At 30.9% G+C, this 25,293-nt stretch overlaps 3 protein-coding genes across 17 annotated transcripts; all 3 read left to right on the plus strand.

Moving 5' to 3' along the window:
- Nucleotides 1–5,096: 5,096 nt before the first annotated feature.
- Nucleotides 5,097–8,190, plus strand: LOC145320055 (uncharacterized). The gene is made up of 3 exons (XM_080162494.1): nt 5,097–5,214; nt 5,319–6,625; nt 8,182–8,190. Exons 1-3 carry the CDS (start codon nt 5,097–5,099, stop codon nt 8,188–8,190), a joined length of 1,434 nt encoding a protein of 477 aa, XP_080018620.1.
- On the plus strand, nt 8,114–20,625 carry LOC145319018 (uncharacterized). 15 transcript variants are annotated; one of them, XR_013879646.1, is made up of 20 exons: nt 8,114–8,349; nt 8,636–8,712; nt 9,017–9,077; nt 9,490–9,594; nt 9,806–9,896; nt 10,005–10,155; nt 10,268–10,390; nt 10,828–10,984; nt 11,313–11,388; nt 12,325–12,520; nt 13,291–13,542; nt 14,921–15,044; nt 15,344–15,439; nt 16,359–16,512; nt 17,461–17,543; nt 17,824–17,914; nt 18,125–18,203; nt 18,849–19,129; nt 19,348–19,716; nt 19,934–20,625. XR_013879646.1 is itself a non-coding variant. In XM_080160835.1 (18 exons), exons 1-18 carry the CDS (start codon nt 8,238–8,240, stop codon nt 18,975–18,977), a joined length of 2,157 nt encoding a protein of 718 aa, XP_080016961.1. In that variant the 5' UTR covers nt 8,114–8,237; the 3' UTR covers nt 18,978–20,625. The 15 variants fall into 15 exon arrangements, 1 of the variants encoding a protein (XP_080016961.1); XR_013879647.1 differs by having other exon boundaries at nt 18,849–19,125; XR_013879652.1 differs by having other exon boundaries at nt 18,849–19,121; nt 19,555–19,716.
- On the plus strand, nt 20,625–25,122 carry MCTS1 (malignant T-cell-amplified sequence 1 homolog). Its single transcript, XM_080160836.1, has 8 exons — nt 20,625–20,661; nt 20,841–20,880; nt 21,171–21,246; nt 22,303–22,365; nt 22,916–23,010; nt 23,530–23,606; nt 23,850–23,928; nt 24,544–25,122. Exons 1-8 carry the CDS (start codon nt 20,625–20,627, stop codon nt 24,626–24,628), a joined length of 552 nt encoding a protein of 183 aa, XP_080016962.1. The 3' UTR covers nt 24,629–25,122.
- The last annotated feature ends 171 nt before the right edge of the window (nt 25,123–25,293 follow it).

Genomic DNA, 25,293 nt, shown 5'->3' on the forward strand with positions numbered 1-25,293 from the left:
GTATGCTACTAGTGTCAGAGGAAACATTTGGAAACTAAAAAGCAAAATAAACCTCAAGTCAATGAAGGAAGAGTATGATGTCTGTCCGTCTGTATGTCCAGAAAAAACTTAAGATTTCACTAAATACTGGAATAGTTTACTTTTTGGGGATTATAGATGAAGAAGTGTTATGAAGATTTGTTAGCAAGTAAGGAATGGATGTTGTCATCTTTCTTACACTAATATTTGATTTAATTCAGGAGCCGTGGTTCAGCAAATGAATTCCATTTGAAATTGCTGAAAAATTGGATATTCTAGTGGTGTAACTAAAGGGCAGTGGGTAAGAAGGGGGGGGGGGAAGAAAGTAGGATATGGGGAAATTTTTACTTAGAGTTGTTTGTCAGAATCCTTATCCTTGTCCCTGGATTTAATTATACTTAAGTATAAGAGTTGTACAAATTATAGAAGAAACCAATATTGAAAAGTAATTATCAATAATTTTGCTTTATTATGAAAATGGAAATGTTGACGCAAAAGGTGGAAACTTCTACAGTTTGAAATAGCTTTTTAACATAAATGTATGCCTTAGCAAAGTAAATTATTTTATAATAACAGTATATCCATAAATTCAAAGCTTATAATTATCAAGAAATGAAAGTCTGTTTTTAAAATTGTCCCGAAAAATGATAATAATCTACACAGCTTAAAGAACAACTTAATTCTTATTATCTTTAATGAAATAAATAGTTGAGTTTATGTGATTTTTTTACTAAACAATGATTTACTTATTTTTGAAAAGATATTTTTTATAAAATTTTGATGCATTCCCTCATAGAGCGCAGAAACAACCATTCCCCCCTTTTAATATTAATTTAAATTAAAAATAAGTGGATAGGTAGTATATTTTCCTTATTTCTAACTAATCATAACTATCGCTATTTTAATATACTAGCGGCTTCGCCCCTAGCCTCTAGGGGCTTTTTTTTAAAGGTTCAGGGGAGAATTTTAAAAATTTTGTTTACATTTTTTTTTAGATATTTTCTGTATTTTATAACATTTTATAACTCTTTATATCATTTTATAACTCTTTATAACATTTTATAACTCTTTAAAACTTTTTATACTTATTTATATTATTTAAAACCTTTGAATTTTTTCTTTTTTTTTATTGTTTTTTAAACTTTCTTTGCCATTAGCCTATTTGGGGCTTTGCCCCTACAGGAGAAGGAAGTTTTAACAATCTTTTTGAATTTGATAAAACAAAGTTTAAAAGAATAAAAGAAATTTAAAAGATTAAAAGAAATTTAAAAGAAGAAAAATAATTGAAATATAAAGAAAATATAAAAAAGTATCAAAAATATAAAAATATATTAAAATATATAAAAAACATAAAAAACATTAAAACTAGAAAAAAATATTAAAAATTTTTTTTGGGGGGGGGATGGGGGTGTCCCAGCCCCCAAGAAAATAGCTTAAAACCACCACAGGACTAATAGGTATATATCCTGAAGAGTAGGATCCAATCGGTTCAGTGGTTACTGAGATCTTAAGCTTCAGACGGACAGACATCATTATACTTTGTATTATAGATAATTAACAATCCTTTAAATTATATTTAAAGTTATTCATATAAGAATTAATAAAGTAAACCTGTTCAGAGCTAAACACAAGACTTTGTTTTTTTGTTTGTTTAAAAACTATGTCTTTTCTAATAGCACTGATGTTATTTCAAATGCATATTTCATTCCAAGGTAAAAATGGCAACTATTAGCATGATTATATTGTTCCTTGTTTTGATGGCAAATATTGAAAATACCTATGCTAAAAAAACAAGTAAGATATTTGAAAAAATGTTGACATCTTCCTTAAACTCAAATCTGGGGTGTAAGAGAGTGTGAGCTTTGGGGTGTGTATAATACAAACAACAAGAGAGATACTTTCTTTTTGGTCAATTTGGTAGATACACCAACTAGGTTACCATCCCCTTTAAAATCAACATCCAAAATCTAACAAGGGTTCTTTTATTTTTTCACACCCAACATGTCAATTGCAGTGTATCCCAACACTTTATTTTGCCAGGGTAGTGGATACATCTACATTATGCTCGACTTTGCTTGTTCATAATTTAAAACAAATATAATTGATTTAAGTAATAATATCAATGAAAAAATAAAAATACCAATTGACGTCACATAAAACAAATGACCAATGATAGGCCAAAACACAGACTAAATAACCAATGGTAGACCAGTAAATATTTTAATTGACCAATGTTAGGCAAGTATGACGTCATTTTTATAAGCACTATAAAAAGCTTCCTGATTTATGAGATAATTTCTTTTTTATTAAAAAGGAATGAATGGCAGACCCACTTTTTATTGGAGAAGCAAAGTAAAAGGAGAAGGTGTGGCTAACATCAAATTAGATGCTGGAGAAGGTGAAGTAATCACTGATATTACTTGCTGTTTCAGGTACAATATTAGTTCATGGAAATCTCAGGATCAGCTAAGTAGATATTTCTCTGTTGGTATATACTAGCAGCTACACCCCTAGAGGCCTCTAGGGACACTTGAAGGAATGGAGGGCAAAGATACCGTTCCCAAATGTTGTTATAAACCTTCCCTTGATCTATAATAAGCTTTACTGTAAAGGAGAACCATAACAGTACAGTGGTTAGCAAAATCCTTGTTTCCAGACAAAAAAACAATATTTTATATAATATGATGGAGAGAAATTAAAATAATTTTTAAAGTATAGAGAAATTTTATGACTAGTTTTAAAAGTTTGCCTTATTTACCTTTAGGTATCTGATGGAGAATTATCTGAAGGAAGAAACAGACAGTATTCTAAGGTTTAATATTTTCTGATACTTTTTCTACATTCAATGAATGAGTATAATACATCTATTCTAGATTAGGCTTCCTAGAGTCAAAATATGATATACATTTTATTTTAGCTAAAAAAAGTGTTTATGATCATATGGAAACAGTTTTCCATTTAACTCTTATTTAATCTACACTGTTAAAAATAATTTTTTTTTTAGCATCAGATAATACTATATATTCTTCACATTAATGTATAGTATCAATCCGTACGTTCTAGCAAAAAAACCTTATTATGATACAAGGAAGATTCCAATACTGTATTGAGTATTAGTTATTGTTCTGTGGAGTAACATGTAGTACTAAATAATGTATTTGTCTGTAGAGTATTCTCCAATACGCTCTTTTGAATAAAATTCAATACAGTAGAAGTAAGTTTTTAATACTCTCCTTTGCAATTTTTGATACCCTTTATCATAATTTTTGATACCCTGTAGAGTATGAAACTGTTTTACTTTGGATGAAAGATCAGTTTATAATATATGATTATTATATGTACATATACATTTTATTATATCAACAAACATACCAAGCAGAGCCATAAAACATTAATTTAAATGTAAATTTAGTAAAAAAATGACTTTAAAGATGTTTAGGGCTAAACATGATCCTTAAAAATAAAAACTATGGTCAGCCATAATTACAAAAATCAAAACTATAAATCTGAGCATAAATAGTAACATTTCATCTTTGTCTAAAACGACCAAGCATTGAAACACTTCCATGAGAGGTGTGCACGATTGGTGTCTGTTTCTATTATTCTTTACAGTGCAGATATGTACTCTAGAAGGTATTAATAGTTACTATTTTAATAAATTATTCTCTTGCGTATTATCCGATACGCTACAGCGTATCAAATATTACTATATTAAATAAACTTTACTGTACTCTAGAGCGTATCAAATATTACTATTTTAATAAATTATTTTACAGCGTATTTTCTTGTACGCTAGAGGGTATCAATTATTACTATTTTAATAAACTATTCTACAGTGCATTTTCCCGTACCCTAGAGAATATCAATCGATACTAAAAAATGTATGAGTTCTGTATAGTAATAATTATTGTGTTATATAGTATTACATAGTGTTATATATTAATTATATAGTTATAGCATATTTATGGGTCCAATACTCTCCAGAGTATCAATTGATACTAAATAAAAAAATTATTTTTAACAGTGTATTTCACTTTATGACCATAAACAGTCTTGGTAAAAATTCTGAGTATCAGTTTAATACTTTAACAGTTTTGAAGACTTGTTCATTTTCAATATGGCAGAGAAAGATTTCAGGACTTTTTTCATTGGAGTCTATCCAACAAAAGTAAGTCTTTTGATATATCACTAACGGCTACACTCCTAAAGGCCTAAAGGGGCACTGGATGAGGTGGCGGGTTTTATTCGACCCCTCTATTCTGTTTAAGTTTGTTAAAAAATGTAGGGGGAAATTTTTTTAGGTTAGTCATACCCTCCCCCTAAACAGCTACAATCTTCCCAGGACCTATAAGAAACTAAACTGTAAACTATATCAATCCTTAGGTAAAGACACATAGAGATCCTGTTACTTTATTTTAAGGACTAGTTGTTACGCCTCTAGGTTTAGGAGCTCCAAATTCAAAGGTGTAAAAATAAGGCAGAAAAGAAGCCTTAAACCATCCAAAGGTCTAAATTTAAAATAGGAATAGCCTAAAACCAACATGAGACCTAAGTAAGGCTTCCATACAAAGGGGAACTAAATCAGATCTGTACTTGTTGAAATCTTAAACTTCAGACCAAACAACATTGCTTAAATTTTGACCAAACATTATCACCTAAATTTTATGATGAAGCAATATATATTCTTTTTATTTCAGGGAACTATTTTCATTCAATATGCAGAACCACATGAATGGCATAATATTTGTTTTTCTGTAGGAATGAAATATATCTTGAAGAATTATTTTCAAAATTATATAGAATTCTTTTGATCTGTACATTTCAATTTATTATACTTAGAACCAACAAGATAGAAGTTATTTTTATGGAGAATAAATTTAATATTTTATATCAAATATTTTTCACCAATCTCAGATATGAAAACTTTGTTACTGACAATTGCAAGGATTAAAAACAACTTTTTAAAAAAAAAAGCCATATAATATTTTTAATATCTAAAAAGTATTTTTTATTTCTTTCTTAATCTTATAAGTTGTTTATGATGAAATAAATTTAGTGATGGAGAAATTGTTGTTAAAATGGTTAAAACATCTCTCAAGGGCTTTACAGGACTAGAAACATCAAAGCGTCTACAAGTGAAAATGCTAGAAACTGGAATCATTGCTGATATTCATATTTGGAACCACACTTGGACTGGTAAGATAAAAATATGAATTATTTTTCTGCCTCCTTTATTATAAACTATCATTTATTACAGTTTTGTACAGTTTGCACTATCAAAGATATTATTTTTTCTCTAGACGAATCTCTTGCCAACTGGACAAAGTGTCTGAATAAGGGAAATACAAATGGAAATCTTTTGAACTGGGAAAATCTGGATTTAATGGTGGATAATTCAACAATAGAAGTTGGAAATATTACTTTTGAAGACATTTGCTCCCCAGATCATGAAAAGATTGTTATTTTACCTGGAAAAAAGAAATTTCATGATAACAAATTTGCTTGTGAGAGATTCAGATCTAAAGTTCATATTTTTAACAGTTCAGTACATGATCTTTTTCCTAAACTTGATCTGAGTAGTATTCAACCACCTCATTTATGGACTGGATTTCAGTTGAGAAAAGAGCCCAACTTCTACAGTGCTTTGTCTGACAATAAAGTTGAGATAGACTTGAACAAAACACAGTTAGTGTGGATGGATGATGAGCCAAATGGTGGAATAAATGAACAGTGTATAGGAATAAAATTGGGAAAAGCTAATAATACTCTGATTCAGGATTTTCCATGTTCTCGCAGATTTTATCCTGTATGTAATACAATTGCCCAAACAACATTTACCATACAATACAGCAAGGGAGATACTTCTGCACAAACTCTATTTGGATTAAATCCTAAATTTGTTGCTTACTATGGTGACCTTAAACCCTATGATTTTCAGCTTAAAGGATATAATGGTCAAAGTATTGTTCGCCAAGGAAATACATGGCATCTTAAAGATGTTGATGGCAAAAGTATTCTACAACTTAATTCAGATGATGCCCCAATTGGTCTTCAAAATTGGACATCTTATGATAATTCAAAGCAAGAACTTCTTAACATTAATGCATGTAATCAAACAGAATTTGGATGTTATGATGGTATCTGCCTGCCAAAACAAGCCAGATGTGATCAGGTCCCTGAATGTGCACTTGCTGAAGATGAAAAGAATTGTCACCTGATTAGTGCACTAGCTGGCTATAATCCATTAGTGCCTCTTGCTGATGATTCAGCTAATGTAGACATATCAATAGAGATAACACTTCAGGAACTGTTGCAAATCAGTCAAAAGGATTCAACATTTACAGTCAAGTTTGAGATGCTTTTGAACTGGTCAGATGATAGGCTTCAATTTAGGAATCTTCAAGCAAAAGCTAATGTTTTGAGTTACAAGGAATGGCATCAAATTTGGATACCTAATTTAGCTTTGAAAGATACCAAACATTACATAGAAACAGCAAGTTCTTTCATGGAGACCAAAAGCAATGTTTATGTGCAGGTTGATTCTGTTGATGAATTTACATGTGCCTATGAAAACAACCACAACAACTACTTTTACAATGGCGGAAATGTAACAATATTCAAAACAAACCAGTATACCATAGACTTTATATGCAGATTCAATTTTCTGTATTACCCTTTTGATACTCAAACTTGTGACATTATCATTCAGTTCGTTTGTAGCAAAGCCAACCAATTAAACCCAAAGCTGAAAGTCCACAACAACATGTCTGAATATGAAACCTATTCAATATTCTTAGCAAATTCAAGCATCATGTTTGATAATGATATTCCTCATGGAAATATATCTCTAAACTTCAAACGAAACATCTTGCCTATTGCCTTGAACACGTATTTACCAACATTTTTGTTGACTGTTATTAAGTTACAAACTATTTCAAGGTAATGTAATGATAATATTATAATATTTAGTCAATATCTTGTTCTACTTAAAATTTTACCATTTGCTTCATCCCCAGCCTTAAGTTCTTTATTTTTTTCTGGAGAGCTAAGGGGTATTCCCTACCTCAGCAAATTAGGTTAAAACCATCACGGGACCTTTGGGTATATTCCCTGAAAATTATTACCATATTGTTTCAGTAGTTAGCAAGATCTTAGGATTTTTGAATGGATGGACAGACATACATCATTTTACTTTGTTTTATGGATATTATATTCAGGATAGCAGTGTACTTGAAGGAATAATAGTTATCAATGCAACAATTCTGATGACTCTTGGATCCATCTTTATATCGACCTTCAACTCAGTGCCACCTTCTTCATATGTAAAAATGATTGATATCTGGATGATCACTGTACTCATATACCCTGTCATCATTATAACTATCCACACAATCATTCATGGACTCTATGGCAACAAGAGGAATAGAATAATTATCAAGATGATGAGAATGTTTCTTGATGTTGCTTTACCTCTAATATTTCTCCTGTTTACTGTCTGTTATTGGACAGTTGGGCTTGGATTTGTATCTTTAATCTAATGGAATAGTTTGAGATTGTTTATTTCATATTTTGGAAAATTTTGGTTAACTTTTAGATCAATAAAGAATTTAAATTATTACTTTTGATTCTTTTGTGCTACTTTAATCCCACTAATTACATAAGCCCATGAGTTCTTTTCAATGATTTCATATATAAAATGACAAATGTATTTTCTTGGGATTGGCAGATTTTAAAAAGTGATTGTATGACATGTTAAATAATATACGCGATCTTACTTTTGCTTTAGATGAAAAGTATTGTCTCATAAATTTAAAAAAATAATTTAGACTTGCATCATATTAAAAAAATAATAATAATAATCATAAAATGAAATTAAATTTATTTTGTTTAAACATATTTATTGAAAAATAACTTATTTGAATATTCTTTATGACATGTACAATATTAATATTCTTAAAAAGGTTTAAAAAATCCTTATCTTAAAGACGACATTTAAATATTTACAAACATTAGCGCATTGTGCGGCATTCAAACAGAAAATGCGCACACGCCGCGCATTTAGGCATCAGCCACACAAAAATACATGATTTGTGAAATATTATGTGCTTTTATGTTATAAATAAAATGTTTTTACTCAATTCTAATAAATATAATTTATTTTAGATTGTTTAATAAACGAAAAGTATTAAAATACGACAAAAATTGGGGTATTGTATGTTATGAGTACCTTGAAATCCCCGAAGAAGTCGGGGAGATTATCATCCTCTGGCGGAAACAAGAAAGATTCTGCCATTGAAAACGGCCCGAACTCGATGGCAGATGACAAAAAAGGTTAGTTAAGAGGATTTTAACGTTTTTTCAGTAGGTTTTGTCACTTACCTTCTTTATGTACTTTATTTCTAAGTATTGATGCTACTTGTTAAAAAATTGTCATTCGGATAAGATTTATTGGAAAACGTGATTTTTGCTGATGTTATTCAAGATAGATAACTGACATGTTTCTGTGGAGATTCCCTGTACCAATATGCATTCAGTTTGAATGTTTCTTATACAATGGGACATTTTAAATTCCTTAAAGGTATTCTTATAGAAAACAAATTTTTATATTTTTGTTTAGTTGTAAAGTCCATGGTGAATGATAAGAGCAAAATATTATCAAGCGCCAAATCTAACTTTCTTAACTCTACGGAACAGGTTAGTCACAGACTAGTATTTTATTTGATGAATTTCTTAATAGACTCGCTGCTATGTAGCAATTTAGATTTATGATATTCACTATACACTACACTTGCGGCTGTGCCCCTAGCATGGGCCATATATTCCAAGGAATATGGAAGGGCAGAAAAATAGCATAAAACAATCCCGAGACCTATAAGTAGCTTCACTGCAAAGGAGTACCATATCAGTTCATCGGTTAGCGAGATCCTTCGCTACAGACAAAAAAATCTCAATACTTTATATAATATTAGGATTATGCTTTTATATTTGTTTTATTTAGAAAAATAATCCATTGAAAAGATCTTCGACTCCAAGCCCTGAGAAAGCAAAGCATATTGTAGGTAAGAAAATATTATACTGTTAGATTTATTTCAGCCGTTAAGATTTTAAATATGTATATTGAAAACACGAATATCACACCTTTTTATGCTCAGCATAGGGGTGCAGGGATAGACACAGGTCACCATATCTGGAAATTAACAAACAAATATATATTAGAACCGTAGAGCATTTTAATATTCTTTTGTTAAAAAAAACATACCTACCTATATAAAAATCATGTTTACAATGACAAATATTACAACATTGTTATTAATATTAGCTTCAGTCAGCATTAAATGGACTTGATCTTGACAACTGTTACAGCTTCACCTCTACTACTCTGTATCAATACATAAGCACTAAAGTATACTTTGTTTTATATACTTTATTATAAATCAGATTTTGACCAACTCGATTTTTTATTTATCTTAGAACATTTATTGAGTCCAACAAGTTTAAAGAAAGCAGGTCTGAACAGCCCCCCAAAGAAAGTACCAAAGTTATGGAAATCTAAATGGCAGCTAGCTACTTTATCAGGTTAGATTGCAGGTTTTAAAAGTTTAGATGTCGTTGATAAGAAAAATGTAACAAATACTGTGAAATTGCGATATTTTATCAGTCAATGAAAAGATAATGATATCACAATGTCGTTGTAATAGAAGCTGTATATATCATCAGGTTCAGTTTCTTCCTTGGATGTTTTTACACAAACTATATATATATATTAATATACATAAATCATGTTTAGGTCCCCCTGTTTCTGGGGGTGGTAAAAGGAAGAAAGCTAGCGAAGCCTCCAGACTACTTGATGACGAGGGTGTTATTCATATGCTGAACAGGTTGGCTTAATTTTAAAAAAAAAAATTAATGAAAATTGTAGAATTCTTTTAAGGAACAATTAAGTTCATAGGTATATATTTATATATACTAACTCTGAATTTTTCTAGGGTACCAAACGTATACGGAGACGTACCCAAGGTTCCTGGAACTTCAAACTCCCGTATGGCAAGGGCTAGATCTGCTGCAAACAAGGCTATCAAGGCATCCAACAATCAGCAGGCAGCTACTAAACAAAAACAACAACAAGCTAAAGTTAAAGTAAGTTCCTTTTTGCAAATTAAACACTCTTATTTTTAATATACAGGTAATACCTAAATATTTTACTAAAATTAAATCTCATTTTTTTCCTAATATTTTCTATTTTATTTAGAAGGAAAGGTTAGCTTCTATAGAAGGTAGGGACACTCCCTCTGTGAACAGCACACGCTCTCTAGACTCACCAAAAACTTCGCCTGTTTTTGTAAAGCACGACGCTTCTCCCTCTCAGATTCAGGTAATTCCTTTTGTCGTTGATTTTCTTTCTTAATCACATATTAGCATATTTATGTTATGTGTACTCATTGACATAATTTCAACTAATGTGTTTAAGTTTGTATCAGAGGTGTATATTCTGCACAAGATAAATTTTTTTCCCCTGCTGCAAAATTTTTAATTTTTTTGCCTTCTGGTTTTTTTAAGCAAGGAATTTTACATTGAAAAAAAAATTCAAAACTCTTTATTTTATTTATATTATCCCCTCTCCCACACATTATTTTATTTTTTTTTCACCAAGGATGAGAGAAAAATGGAAAAAATGTTTTCATTTCTCTTAATTGTTTCATTCCCCCACCCAACAACATATTCCCCCCCCCCCCTCAGCCGAGTCAATTTTAAAAATATACACCCCTGGTTTGTATTATAAAAAATCCTAGCATTTTACTTTATTTATAGGATATGTCAGGCGGTGTGGGTGCGATGATATCGCCACGGCGAGCCTCCCGCCATAATTCTATCGGCGGTGGTTCATATCAGCAGCAGCTTCAGCATGTGCGAAATATTATTAATGACGGCACTGAGTCTAGTGGTCCCAGTCAAAAGGGAATTATAAAGGAAAACAACGTATTTTTATATTCTTTATCGTACCATATTATTTTAATTAAGTTTGGTATACACCACAAAGTAGTGACCAATCCTTTGTGAAATGTTTTAGACTAATATGAAGTCTATCCCAATGTATGTATAAACTAAATATTCACATGTTAAGGTTCCTAGAGACATGAAGTCAAGTTAAACTTAAAAAGTATGGGCACAAAACATGAAATAAAAACAATTTTTTCCCAGTATTTTAACATTCAAAAAATATTAACTTATCCCTCAAGATTCTATAATTTTCTCCAATGAACATGTTGAATGATAAATGATGTGTTGTTTTGACTAGAATGAAGATTGTTTCTCTTACTTGAGTGATCTACCCGCTGATATCTTAGACTCTGTTACTAACTGTGATATTAGGTCAGTACACTTGTGACTTGTTAAGATTGGTTATGGCTTTTATTGAGTTTAATATACTCTTCCAGGGAGATAGGGGACATTGGACGGAAAATTACATTTGGGTTACTCGAAGTTTTATAACCTCATACGCTCAAAAACTTTTGGTACTTAAATTAATAATTGTTGTTTTCAATCTAGTAATATTCAACTTATGACCAATGATTTTAATCTAATTTTAACATTATTGGGGATGTATATAATTTTTTCGTTGATTGTATTATCTCCTAAGATCTTTGTTACTTTTCTCATGTAAAAATTTTTGAAACCAAAACTAGAAGTCAAAGGAACTCATATAAATAAAGAGTTATAACTCTGAGACTTGGCATGGCAGTTGCTTTAGATATTTTAAAAAGTGCAAATTATATGGAACGGCATTAAAGTGGAAGGCTGCTATGCTAATGCAGGAGAAGTGTGGTCTATTTAGAAGTATGATGCCGTTCTTTATATTTGCACTTAACACTGGTGATATTTTTTAATATTGACATGTTTGAAATATTAAAAGAGTTGAGTGAGATGATTGAAAATTGTCTAATTTGACGAGAAAGGGCAAAAAAATTCGGAGGTTTTCGGCGGGAGCGGCGGTTCCGCTGCCGATTCTTCGCAGTTCTATATTGTACCTATTTATAACAACTGCTATGCCAAATCTCAGAGCTGTAACTATTTATTTAGTTGAGTTCCTATGACTTTTATTTTTGGTTTGAAAAAGTGTCACTTCCGCCACCTCCCTTTGATCGCATGAGCTCTACGTCGAAAATATTAGATGGATATCACATCCCATTTTAACGAGGATGTTGTCCTTGGTTTATCTAAATAATCTTCAGACTGAAGGATTATCTTTCCCATACGAGGTTTAACTATTTTTAATTTATCGTCTAATGTTAAATCAAAATTGTCCAGGTATAGTTTGCCTAGCCAGGGATTGCCAGTGGACCCTAGCAGGCAGGAACAATCAAATAAGGCCATCCAGAATAAAAGTACAAAAACTCTAAATTCCTCCACCCTCTCCTCTCCAAAACCAAACCAGAATCAAAATACCAAAGGAACCTCAAAATCTCCGTCCAGCAGCTTTGTACCTCCTGTCACTATTAAACAGGTTAAATTCATGATATATTTTTTATTAGAGCGCATCTTTCTTTATAAAGGGGGGGGGGGTTTAATGCAACCATCTCGTAATCAATGATTAATTGGCAGTTTATATTCAAATTTCGATCTGAAATTTTTCATGAGTAATCCTTGGTTGTCTATTTTCCCTAAATCGACCAAAAAAGTTGGGAAAGTAACGGCTGGCTGCTCAGCCGTTTATACGTTTTTTTTTGTCTATTTTCAGGGCAAATTCATTATTAATTACGTAGGAATCAACTTGTTAAAACATTTTTTTGGTTTAATTCATGTTAAATGATAGCAATAACCATTTTTTAAATTTCTAGTACCAACAGCTACCGGCTAGAATCGTTTGATACGATTTTTGAGCGACAAAAAGTATTATGTAGAGATAGGTTTCGTGACTAATTTGCTCTTAAGATAGCCCAAAAATGGCAAAAGCGGCTGAGCCGTCAGCCGTTAACCGTTTCTTTTTCAACTTTTTGTTCGATTTAGGGAAAATAGACCTACCAAGGATTATTCATGCAAAATTTCAGATCGAAATTCGAATTCTAAGTGCCATTTAATCATTGATAACGAGATGGTTGCATTAACCCCCCCCCCCCCCCCCCATAGTGTGCATATATGTTTATGAGCCTAGAATATAATGACACAAAAAAAAAAAAGACTTTACCCAGCTAAAAAGGTGCTTAATGTAAGATAGATATATAGATATATTATAAAAATATTTAGTTATAAGTTTAAACTGTATTCTTTTATCAGGAACCTTTAGACACTTATAACAATTCAACCAGTGGAACTAATCCTTCTTTCTATACAAACACAACCTCAACTCAGCAACAGGCGGCAAGGCGAATACTTGCCGCCAGTATCTCAGAGGACGAGCGGCGTGTGGCAGATGTTCGGCGTTGTCTGCAGCTTAATGATCGCTCGCAGGCATTGCCCTCTTCACCGGTCAAGTCCCCTGGAGCGTTTACCGAGATTTATGTGCGGCTGTATGAGAATTTTGCTCAGGTTATTATTTTATTTATCCATTCATTTTGTTCAATCGGTAGACGTTCTAGTTTACTCAACCTCAAACATCACAACAAGGAAGGGAGGTGATATTGGACTTAAATTACACTGGTACCTAAAGTATTAATATTCCACCATTCGGATCATGGAAAGAAAACGAAGTTGCGGGTTTTGTCGTATTTTCACAGTAGCTTTTTTCCTATGCGGGGGGCTCTATCCCTGCGGGGCATACTTTCTAACCCTGCGGGTAATCATTATCATTTACTTAACCTAAAATAACCTCTCAAAAGCTACTGTGAAAATACGACGAAACCCGCAACTTATTCGTTGACTTAAACATTGGGTAAATGACTCTCTGAAAGAAATTTCATCCCTCTAAATATACAGCATGACCCTCGAAAAAGTATTTTTAAGCATCTGCAGCCCTTATTTCTCAATGAATTATAAAAAAGTGCATATGTCCTTGTTCTCTATAGTATTCCACATAAGTAGATATAAAAATATTTTTTTTTACCTCCATTAACACCGGAGATTTTTAGAGCTAAAGTTTTGAAAAAGTGACTGAGGAAAAAGTAACTTTTAACATGAAACGACTTTTTTAGCAAAATTAAGGTAGAAATCCTTTTATTTTTGTTACTAGCAGAAACTTTATACAAAAATGAAATAAAAAATTTAGTTTTTGAGTAAAAAGCATTTTTTTACACATATTTTTTGAGTCTTTTTAGTTTAATGATATTTTGAAAAACTTACTTATTAGGCAAAATTGTTTAAGATTAAAAAACCAAATAAATCTTTATGAATATAGCAGGAAAATTGTTTTTGTTTCACAATCCTAACTTTAATAACAAAAAAGTTATAAAGAAAATAAAATTAAAACATAATGATTTTTTTGTCTAAAAAGCTTAATTAACCCCCTATTAAATTATTGAGATGTCAGAAAAGTAGGCGGAGCAACTGTCATAATTAATCCTTTTCTCAAATAAGGGTTAATAAATAACCTAAAATTTGCAAATAATCAATTCATTCAGTAGTATTTTTTGCCATTAAAAATTTATATTTTTTGGTGGAATAAAAAGGAAATAATTAGTTAACTTGTTTTTCTTTGTGTATCATTATTCAGTTGCCAGAAAAACATAATATAACCATCCAAAAAATAAGAGAAAAAAAAAAAAATTCTTTTTCTCAGTCACTTTTTCAAAACTTTAGCTCTAAAAATCTCCGGTGTTAATGGAGGTAAAAAAAATATTTTTATATCTACTTATGTGGAATACTATGGAGAACAAGGACATAAGCATTTTTTTATAATTCATTGAGAAATAAGGGCTGCAGATGCTTAAAAATACTTTTTCGAGGGTCATGCTGTATTTATATATTTTAGGTAACCTTTAGTCCTGGTAAGTCTAAGCTAAGCTACAGCCTCGGCCCAGCTGCCATTGATGAGATCATCCAGCTACTTAATTTTGTTTCATCCACTAGAATGTATCATGCTGTCCTCTTTACAGGTAATTTCTGAACAAAATACGAAATCCACCGTTTCTCTAGATGTCTGTAAGAGCTATTTCACGAACTTACATTTTCATTGTATTAACTTATCTAATAAAAAGAACATTAGAATTCAAAAATAATAAATAGGCATACAAAACAAATCTTTATAATTTGCTAACTCTAAGCTGTGACCGCCTATAGCCAAAGTGGAGGTTAAGGTTACTTGCCTCTGCTTTACCTCAGGAGTCTCTAGAGGCCTCAAGTATGTCCACAACTACACAAATGCGCAACTGACAAATTAAAACATTTTTTGTAGGTATCGGAAACATATTTTGTCAGGGTATAGATTTATTTTATCTCTGTCACGACCACCAGGAGAAAAGAAAAGAATTAGCATCTGAAATGGCAAATGGTAAGTTAACAATATTTTGTTTTTGCATAATATAATCATAGGTATCCTATCAATCATATAAAGCAGTAAGTTGTCTGCATTTATATCTTATGTTCTTTAAAATATCGTTACCTTTTACGGATGTTCTTGTTTTTAACCAGGGCATTTTTAGACTTTTCATGAGAGGTAGGCATTACCCAATGCGAAAAAATCCCCCTCCCTGCTCCAACGGCACCCTTCTCTTTTACCAAGGGGGGGGGGGGGGGGAGTTTTGACACATTGTCGTAAACAGTGAGTATAGGCATTATCTTTGGACTGAAAGGATAGGTTATTCGGGATAAAATCTTTCTTATATGATGAATTTTCCCAAGTTTTAAGATTTTTTGGATAGGCCTCCAAGTTCAGGAGCTGCAGGCCTCCAGGTCCTCTCTGCACAGGTAAAAATTAAAAAAATAATTTTTTTTTGAAGAGTTAGAAGTCAACTTATGAAACAAAATATGCATATTTTTAAATGTTTTGAGGTCTGTCAAAAAAATCTTAAAACTTAAGAAAATTTATCATACAAGAATGATTTTATCCCTAATAACCTATCCTCTCAGTCCAAAGATAAAGCCTATACTTACTGTTTACGAAAATGTGTCAAAACTTCCCCCCCCCCCCCCCCTTATCTCCAATGAAACTTGCATTTTCGTTAAATTACTTATTATAATATAAGCATTGTAAGTTTTAAAATTTAACTATTTAATTAATGAACAAATAGAAAAGGATAGTTACTGAAAACTGACGTACGTTGATGTTATAAATGACACAATTCTTTGAAATAACTAGAACACTTTCACACATTAATAAATATTTATAAGTTTACTAGGTACCTACAGTTTGAACAAAAGTTATGAAACTAAATAGTATCTTATATATCCTATTAATAACTTTTTTTTAGCTGTTGAGCGGTTGATTATGGCGTTGGTTAGAACGAATAAGATGCTGATTGCGGCGGTGAACGGCGAGGCTACCGGCCTTGGACTCGCCATCCTGCCATTTTGTGACTTTGTGTACGCTTCGGAAAAGGCCACATTCAAATCTTATTCCTCCAGGTACCATTAAATGCTTTACATTTTCAGTATGGCTTCGAAATCGCTTAATATCTGGTGGATTAAAACCGGTTCTAAGCCATACTAAAATCATGTATCGTATTGTATTATATCCAGTATTCTACGAATATAAAAATGTACAATCAAAATATAAAAACTAGTTTTGTTAGGCTTGTGTCTTCGGTATCTAAAGGCTTTGTCTTAGGTGTGAGAGGATAGGATATTTGGCAAAAACAAGTTTCCTTATATTAAAAAAAAAATAGATTTGGCTTTTAGGTTCAGATGGTCTCTGGACAGGAAAATATTTATTTAAATGTTTTTTTTGAAGAGTTAGAAGAGGTCAAATTATGAAACAAAATATGTATGCATCTTTTTTCTTCAAATATATAAATAACTTTCAATAATATACATATATTGTTTTTTTAAGTTGACCTCTAACCAGGGGTGTATATTTTCAAAATTGACCCGGCTCAGGGGGGGGGGGGGATAAAAAATAAGTGTTTGGAGGGGAAAAAATGTAAAAATTTAGAAAACTGAAAACATTTTTTCCATTACCCCCCCCCCTCCCACCCCCCCTCCTTGGTGAAAAAAATCTAAAAAAATGTGTGGTAGGAGGGATAAAATAAATAAAATATAGAGTTCTTTAAATATTTTTCCATTTTCCCCCCTACTTGGTGAGAAAAAACTAGGGGGGGGGGGGGATTAAAAATTTTGTAGCCAGGGAAAAAAATAAATCTTGTGCAGAATATACACCCCTGCCTCTAACTCTTCAAACAAATTTTTCAAACGTTTTTACCTGTCTAGAGACCAAATCCGATAATATAAGGAAATTACATCCCAAAAGGAAACTTTTTTCGCCAAATATGACAAACTTTCAAATAAAAAACTTAATTTCCCGTCAGAAAAGCTTTTTTTGATATGCTGCTTACGGACATAAAATTGTTTTTCTAGACTGGGACACATAGCGGAAGGAGGTCTGAGTATAGCCATGTCAAGACAGAGAAGTAACAGAATTCAAGAGCTTATTCTTGTAGGTAAGTGGACAAAAGAATTTGAAAGATATAATTCCCTTTTGTTTAATAGATGTTTTAAAACTAAGAAAAAGAAAGAATAAAAGAAAACAAAAGATCTTGAAAGTGAAAATTTTTGAACATAGGAAATAGAATATGTTTAGATATAATCAATGTAGATAAGATAGAATATTCAGTAAGATATTATCATATTCATGTATTATAGGTATTTTATCGTTATTTTTTCTGTTTTTTTATTAATTGAATTTGTTTTGAACAAATTATTAGTATATCTATTTTAAAGGTCGTGAATTAACATCTGAAGAATTAATGGCTGAAGGTTTGATCAACCATTTGTATCTCTCTGGAAGATTAATGGAAGAAATTATACCCAGGTAAAATTCATCGATGAAAGCAACGATTACTCTAAAACTGTCAGCCTGTAATTGATTCTGAGATCTTAATGGACAAGACAAGAGACGATAAATTGATATACATTTCCAATAATAATAAACAAATTCCCTCATGTAGATGGAAACTATTTGTTGAATTTTTAAAGCTTTTGATCAATCCTATTCTTTGAACTTACCAGTCTTAATTTTCAGAGTACGAATGCTGTGTAATAGGAATCAAACTGGTATTCAGTGCAACAAGGCTCTCATGAATTCATCTCTAAGAGAGGAGGTAACAAAAATATATATTTTGTATTTTTTGTCGTAGAGATTTTTTAGGGGTTAAGGAGTTTACTTTCCCCGTCTGTAAAGACACTTCTATAGCCCACGCCACTCTGGGGTTCATACTAAGGAAGGAATTGTTATTTGTTGTTTTAAAGACAGCTTTCAGCGGATTTTGAAATGAAAAATTATAAGATTAAAACCAGTATTAGAACTGGTATTAATTTTAGGATTTTTGTTTAATTATTCATGTAAAAATTATCAGTAATTCGATGTTTTACCTGATTTTTAAGTATAGCCTAGAACCGGTTCTAATTCAGCGGATATAAATCGGTCTGGAAAAGATATTTAATCTTTTTTCTTTAAATAATTTTAGCTACCTCCTAAATTAACATTTTTTAGATAAGATATTGGCCTTTTTTCTCTCAAAGTGCCCACTGTGCACAACCCCCGTCCCTTATTTATTATAAAACTTGGGGGGGGGGGGGGGGAAAGGAAAGGAGTTTTTCGTTTTATTTTTACTTTAGGTCAGGTTATGCTAGGTTTTATTGGGTACTGGGTACCTCGCAGTGTAAATGCTCCCTGCAAATAAAATGTATTTCATTGTATTTAAACTAAAAAATGTATGAACTTTCCCTTGAAAAGTTTTTTTTAGATGGAATTAAAGCTTGCGGGAGAAACACGTTTACTCACAGAGATTTGGTCTACCAAAGAATTCTGGAAAACTCTTGTCAATTTTGTTTCAAACAATAAATCCTTACGGCTCCAGAAAGCAAGTTCTTGATGATCTGCTGAGCTGTTGTGAATATAGGCATACTTGTTGTCCAATTATTTTTCTTTATTATTAGTATCAAATTAGATTCTTCTATATGCAGCATTAGTTTAAATGGCAATGTTATTTTTTTACTCATGACAATAGTTTTGAATTGTAAGTAGGTAGTTAATTTGTTTTTGATTGATAGACTCTTTACATCAATACCTATAGACTGAGTTTTGTTAACTTTATTTTAATTTTTGTTTGTATTGCTTATAAAAAATCATATTTTCCTTAGCTAATGATTTATTAATTCTACCTTGCAAGTTTTCTTTTATTTATTTTTGAGTTGAGATGCTCATCATTAAGATAGTTTATGTAAATAGTTAATCACGTTTAGTCATTTATACGAAGCAGACAGTACATAATATATTTTAGGTAATGTATTTTTTAAAAAGGCATTATAAATATTTTAGTTGATGAAAATTTTGTTGAATTACTTGTACCTAAGATTACATACCTGATTAGATTTCATTTTTAAATGTCTTTAAAAAAAAATTGAAAACTAAAAAAAAATATTTTTAGACTTGTATGTAATTTATATTAGATGGAACATATTGTGTCTAACATGAAAAAAAAATATGTTTAAACGAACCTCAAAAAATTAAACTTGAAGATAATAATCTAAAAAGCTTAGGTCTATATTTACATAATAAATCGCCTTCCCACCATATAATAAAACGCTTATTGATATTTGTCATTATCAAAGGTGGGGATACAAATTCTGAAGAATAAAAACGAAAAAGGGTTAATAAAGATTTTAGCTGTAAATAAGATTCAGATTGGATCTAATGTTAGTTTCGCTGTGCATTCACTTTCAAACAAATCCCACATTATTAAAACAGCACAATATTTTCCTTCCCCTATGCTTCATTCTCACCATTGTGCTCTCATGAAAAATGCGGTTAAAGGTTTTTTTTCTTTAGAATTTGTGTTCCTATTATTGAACTTTATATTTATTCTTGAAATATTCTTCTATTGTGTAAATGTTGATTGTACGAAATTATAAAAGATTGTTCAAAAAGTTATAAAATAAGTTTAGAGCTAGAAACATTTTAAACGTCAAGAATAACTTTAAAACTCAAAATTGATTTTTTTTCTTCATAGCTCTTTATCGAGCTTTCTTTATAGCATATACTTAAACTTGTACAGATCATTTGTATTTTATTATTTTTATAAATATTCTTGTTTTAGGGGGTTGGGTGGGTTTATTATTTGTTCAAAATTGAGAGTTTGTCTTTTTTGACAAAAAATGAAACAATACTTTCCACAAACTTTTTGCACTGTAATGTTAAAATTTTCCTTCCCCCTTATTTTTTAGTAACTAGTCTTGTGCTTTATACTTTATTGTTTTGTCGATTTCTTTAAAGAAAGATACCTATTTATTTACTTGACATTTCATAAAATATAAAAACTTTATTTTAACTCTTTATTTTAAAACTGAATAGATATTCTAAAAGGCATTATTTACTGTTATTTCATATAACTAAATATTTGTATAAATGACAGTAAACAACTAAATACCAAACTCCGAATTATATAATATATTATAAATACTTTGATTTAAATGTTTGAATGTTATTGAAATAAAAATGTTGTATTTTCTACTTTTTCAGAATGTTTAAAAAGTTCACAGAAAAGGAAAATGTCTCGGGTAAGTTATTTTTAGTATCCGCGAGTAACTGTTTATGCAAATAGAAACTTTCAAATCGCTGGAAATATGCTTGATAAAAGAATGGAGGGTCGATTTTTGATTTATGTTTTAAACTTTTTTTTAGTTTTACATTTTTAACATTTAGGCCTTATCTCAAATATGTTTTCTTGTTTTTTTAGGCATTACACAGTTGAAATCTTCTGTCCAAAAAGGAATTAGGTAATACGTTTTAACTTAAAATTGTTAAATTACTCATAAAAAGTTATTTTCATGAGATTTATGTGTCATATTTTCAGAAAATCAAACAACTTAAAACAATCTCAATTAAATCAGATTTTGCATAAATCGAATTTTTGTTTTTCTTACCTGAATAATCTAGACTAAACGCAATGGAACATTTTCCTCATTATGCCATTTATGGATTGGATATAACTTCTTTCACCCCCCCCCCCAAAAAAAAAAGGCTTCATTTATGTTTATATTTGATTATTAAAAGAATTTATTTTTAGGAATTCTATACTTGATACATATCCCGACATAGAACCTTATATTGACAATTTTCTTCCCAAGAAAGATCAGTTTAAAGTAAGATTTAAGAAATATTTAGGATTTAACAGAGTAGCACAGAAGTAAAAATATAAATTTTAAAACGATTATACCCTTATCTATAATTCAAAGTAGAATATATGTGTTCCTTGCTCGTCTGGATAAAGTTTATGATATTGCTTTAATATCGTTCGGATTGACGGTTCCTTCAGTGTCTAGTTGAGTTTGGAAACCTCCCTACCTATTCCTCTTATTTTGAAATATTTATTACTAGCAGATACCTAATATCTAGCATCTGGGGGATCTGTATTCAAAGCGGCAGAGAATTGCTAGATATATAGCTTATAACCATTCTATGATATGAAAGTGAAATAGCTTAAAACCATCACAAGATCTATGTGAAGCTTACCAAAAATATATGTCCAAATCGGATAATTAGTGATTTAGATCCTATGATTCAGGCAAAAATATTCTTGTTACTTACATATTATAGGATAAAGGGGTTCGTTTTTGGTATTTTAGTGTTTTACTTTAGGCATTAAGTAGAGATAAAAAACTTCCTTCCACTTACTATTGCGAAGCTACTCTATAATTCACTTTGTCCGTCAGTCCGTAACGCTATGGGGGAAACGTGATTATCTGTTTAAGATAGAAGGCAGAAACTTTCAGAGATTAATTTATTTTACATTAAAAATATTTTAATTAAGTTTCATTAAGATTTGTCTATAAATTGCATTGCTAGAGAGATTCCTAAATTTTCAGTTTTCCTGATTTAAAGGTTGCGGGATTTTAAAGGGTTGGTGATTTCCCTATTTAATCAATTTTAATGATTATTGTAGGACATTGCTCTTTAGTAAATTTTTTCCCGATATCCATTCATAATTTTTGAGCTTCTCTACTTATGAATCCTTGTTTTTAAAAATTTTTGAAACAGTGTGATCGAAGTTTGTATATCCGAAACCATAGCCATATTTTATCTTATTTTAAAGTGTTTTACATTAAAATTTGTAATTTATATTTAGGTCCATTACTCAAACTTTTTGTAGATCAAATTATGAAACTTTTATGAAAAGTAATGTTATATTTTATATTTAGGTAGTGAAATGTCATGATCATATTGAACTTCTAGTTAATTCTGCTGGAGACCTTATTTTCTTTAGGAAACATTTTGTTTAGAAACTAATAAACGTGATATTTTTTTTATAAAATATGAATAACATCTTCGGTGCTCTAACTCAAATCTAATTCTTGACACACATCTTGAAATTCTTGAAACATTTTGGAAAAAAATCTGTTTTTACCCTCTGCTGCATGCAGGGTGGTCTAACTCTTCGAATCTCTGTTCTTACTAATTAAGTTCCCTGCGTTTTTATTCTTACTTCTACTTTACCTAACCTAATATAAGCACCAAAACTGGGTTTTGAATAAACGTTACCTAGTCTTTAATGATTGCAATATTCATTTAAGCTTAAATTTTTGTAGAAGATTGCTAGTGGATTTCTGTTTTTTTTTGGTCAAATATACAAATGAAATACAAAAATAATTTTGTATTCGAAATTTTGTTAATCTTCGATGATTATAAGAATCTTTTAGCTACAAAGTTGATTTTCGTTTCATTGCCCCCCCCCCCCCCCCCCCCCACCCCTTAACCAAGCCCACTTGATAAAAATTAACAAAGGTTAGCTAAATTTAATGTTGCATAATCTGCAGACATCACAATGAACAATGGTGCCCCACCCTCAGACTTCTACATCAGTATCCATTCATGCTACCTCAACAACAAGTTGATAAAGGAGCCATCAGGTTAGTCATTAAAGTAATCTTACTACAAATTAGAAGGTTTAAAATTTCTATTTGGAAGCTGCACTGGCAAGCAATTGGCGTGGTGTTCTTTAATTAGGTTATGTACGTTTGCAACAAAAGGATACTAGCGGATGCAAACATTCTAGCATCTAGGGGCTATGTATTAGAAGGGAAAGGGATGGGCTAAAAAACGACCGAAAATTATCCCAAGGATTAAAACTAAAAAATAAAATATCCTAAAACTGGCTCGGGGCATATGAGAAGCTTCCATTAAATCGAGAACCTACTCATTCTGTTTAGTAGTTATCGAACTATTAAGCTGCAGACAAAAAAAACTTAATGAAATAGGATGTAGCAAACCTACTTTACAGCTGATGATTTCAATTTGAATTTCATAATACCCTGCTAATAGAACTATTTAGAATCTTACATTTATTAGCCTTCTGCAATGAAAGTATTTGCATTACTCCAAGTGACTTAGATTACGAGATCTTCACAATAGTCCTCCCCTTAATTTAGGTTTGTGTTATCTGGTGCCAATATCATGTGTCCCGGTCTCACACATCCCAACGCCAAGATGACGCCCGCAGAAGCAGGTTAGTTTGTACAGTATGAGAGCGTTGCTACTCTTTTATTTTAAATATTTAATTGAAGACAATGCTTATGGAGTTGCTAAGTTTCTCAGATTACACTAAATCTTAAGAGGAATCCTCATACAAGGCCTGAAATCGAAAGGAACAATTTAAGAAGCGTAGGAAAATGAATCAGCGTTATTGTTATGATACACGGAGCATGCACCCTAACTAGAAAATCTTTAATTTTATATCTTTTCTTTTCAGGAACTGTAGTAGGAATATTTGCTGAGGGGAAGACGCATGCCTTGGCTGTTGGAAAAACTTGCATGTCTACTAATGAAATCAGGAAAAATACAGAACTATATATTTGAACATTAAAAACATTGCACTTGATTTTTCTTATCTTTACTGAAAAAGAATTTAACCTATAGCATCTATGGGCTTTTTTTCAAAGAAGTAAGACAGGACAGAAAAAAAGCCTAAATCCATCCCTGGACTTTAATCTAAAAATTAAATTAAGATAGCCTAAAACCATCCGGGGACTAAGTGAAGTTTTCCTAAAATGGAAAACAGGTTCGGTAATTCGAAATCTTAAGCTACAAACAAAAGATTCTTTATGTAATATGGATAAATAAGGGTTATCCAATATCCATCCCATTGGGCCGGTTTGGCTGTATTGAACAGAATGTAAAATTATAGGCTTAAAGTTGTTTGCATGCAATTGTTGATTTTCTTTTCCTTTGTACTTTCAGGCAAAAGGGGAGGAAACATTTTTCTATTATTACAGTATTAGTTGTTTGATAATTGTTTTATATGTTGTCTCAATAATTTTGGGTACTTCAATTGAATTTTGATTGAATGGATCATTCAGTTGAGCCATTGTTTTATCCCTTTAGATCCTCGACTTTCAGGGAAACTGCAATTATTCTACGAAATTTAATTCTGTATTTTGTTGAACCAGGGATAAGAACAAAGGTATAGGAGTAGAAACTTATCATTATCTGAACGATGGTCTCTGGAACATGCTCTCAATCAAACATTAATCTCAGACTGTCATGTTGGGTTCTACAACAGAAGAATCAACAATTAAGCGCGGATTGTCCTTTTACTAGTGAATATTATGGTTAACTAAATGAAATAGCAAATCAATCCAAATAAATATTATTTGTAATTTTTTAAATCATTTATGGAAAGGGGTCAGGTTGTGAACTCAAAATAAAAAAAACATCAATATTGTATTTTATGCTTTTTAGAATTATCTTTATAGGGGAGGGGGGGGGGGGACGGGGTTTGTATTTATCATGTTTTTTATGTCATGTCATGACTTTTAGAAATGAGATAGAAACAAAATCTTCGGCATAGCTAGGCATCAATTTTATTTTCTATTGATGAAATTATAGATTTCTAGCCAGTTATTTTAAGATATTGTAAAAACAAATTTTTTTATATCAAATTGTGATCTTTTCTTTGCTATGATTTTTTACTTTTGTAATGTATTTAATAATTTGCTAGATTAATAAATTTTTTATCCATCTAATTATTGTTTTAAATTGCTTCTTGTAGTAAAACTGTTTTTATTTTTTGTATGGTTTCAGATTAAAAATGTAAAAAAAAAATGTTTAAGAAACTTATTTACGTATAAAAAGTGAGAAAGGCTAAAACTTAAAGTAATATATAATCCAATAAATATATAATTTGAAATTTTAAA

The sequence above is a fragment of the Acartia tonsa genome, chromosome 5 (genome assembly GCF_053477335.1).
Source record: "Acartia tonsa isolate MP-2025a chromosome 5, ASM5347733v1, whole genome shotgun sequence".
Lineage (NCBI taxonomy): Eukaryota > Metazoa > Arthropoda > Copepoda > Calanoida > Acartiidae > Acartia > Acartia tonsa.

What these genes read in the sequence shown, in the direction of transcription:
- LOC145320055 (XM_080162494.1), top strand. Translation starts at nt 5,097, where the DNA reads ATGGTTAAAACATCTCTCAAGGGCTTTACAGGACTAGAAACATCAAAG. An exon ending in TTGGAACCACACTTGGACTG is followed by an intron (nt 5,215 to 5,318) that starts GTAAGATAAAAA and finishes TTTTTTCTCTAG; the next exon opens with ACGAATCTCTTGCCAACTGG.
- LOC145319018 (XM_080160835.1), top strand. Translation starts at nt 8,238, where the DNA reads ATGAGTACCTTGAAATCCCCGAAGAAGTCGGGGAGATTATCATCCTCT. An exon ending in TTCTTAACTCTACGGAACAG is followed by an intron (nt 8,713 to 9,016) that starts GTTAGTCACAGA and finishes TGTTTTATTTAG; the next exon opens with AAAAATAATCCATTGAAAAG. An exon ending in TTCAAATCTTATTCCTCCAG is followed by an intron (nt 16,513 to 17,460) that starts GTACCATTAAAT and finishes TTGTTTTTCTAG; the next exon opens with ACTGGGACACATAGCGGAAG.
- MCTS1 (XM_080160836.1), top strand. Translation starts at nt 20,625, where the DNA reads ATGTTTAAAAAGTTCACAGAAAAGGAAAATGTCTCGG. An exon ending in GTTGATAAAGGAGCCATCAG is followed by an intron (nt 23,011 to 23,529) that starts GTTAGTCATTAA and finishes CCCTTAATTTAG; the next exon opens with GTTTGTGTTATCTGGTGCCA. An exon ending in GATGACGCCCGCAGAAGCAG is followed by an intron (nt 23,607 to 23,849) that starts GTTAGTTTGTAC and finishes TTTTCTTTTCAG; the next exon opens with GAACTGTAGTAGGAATATTT.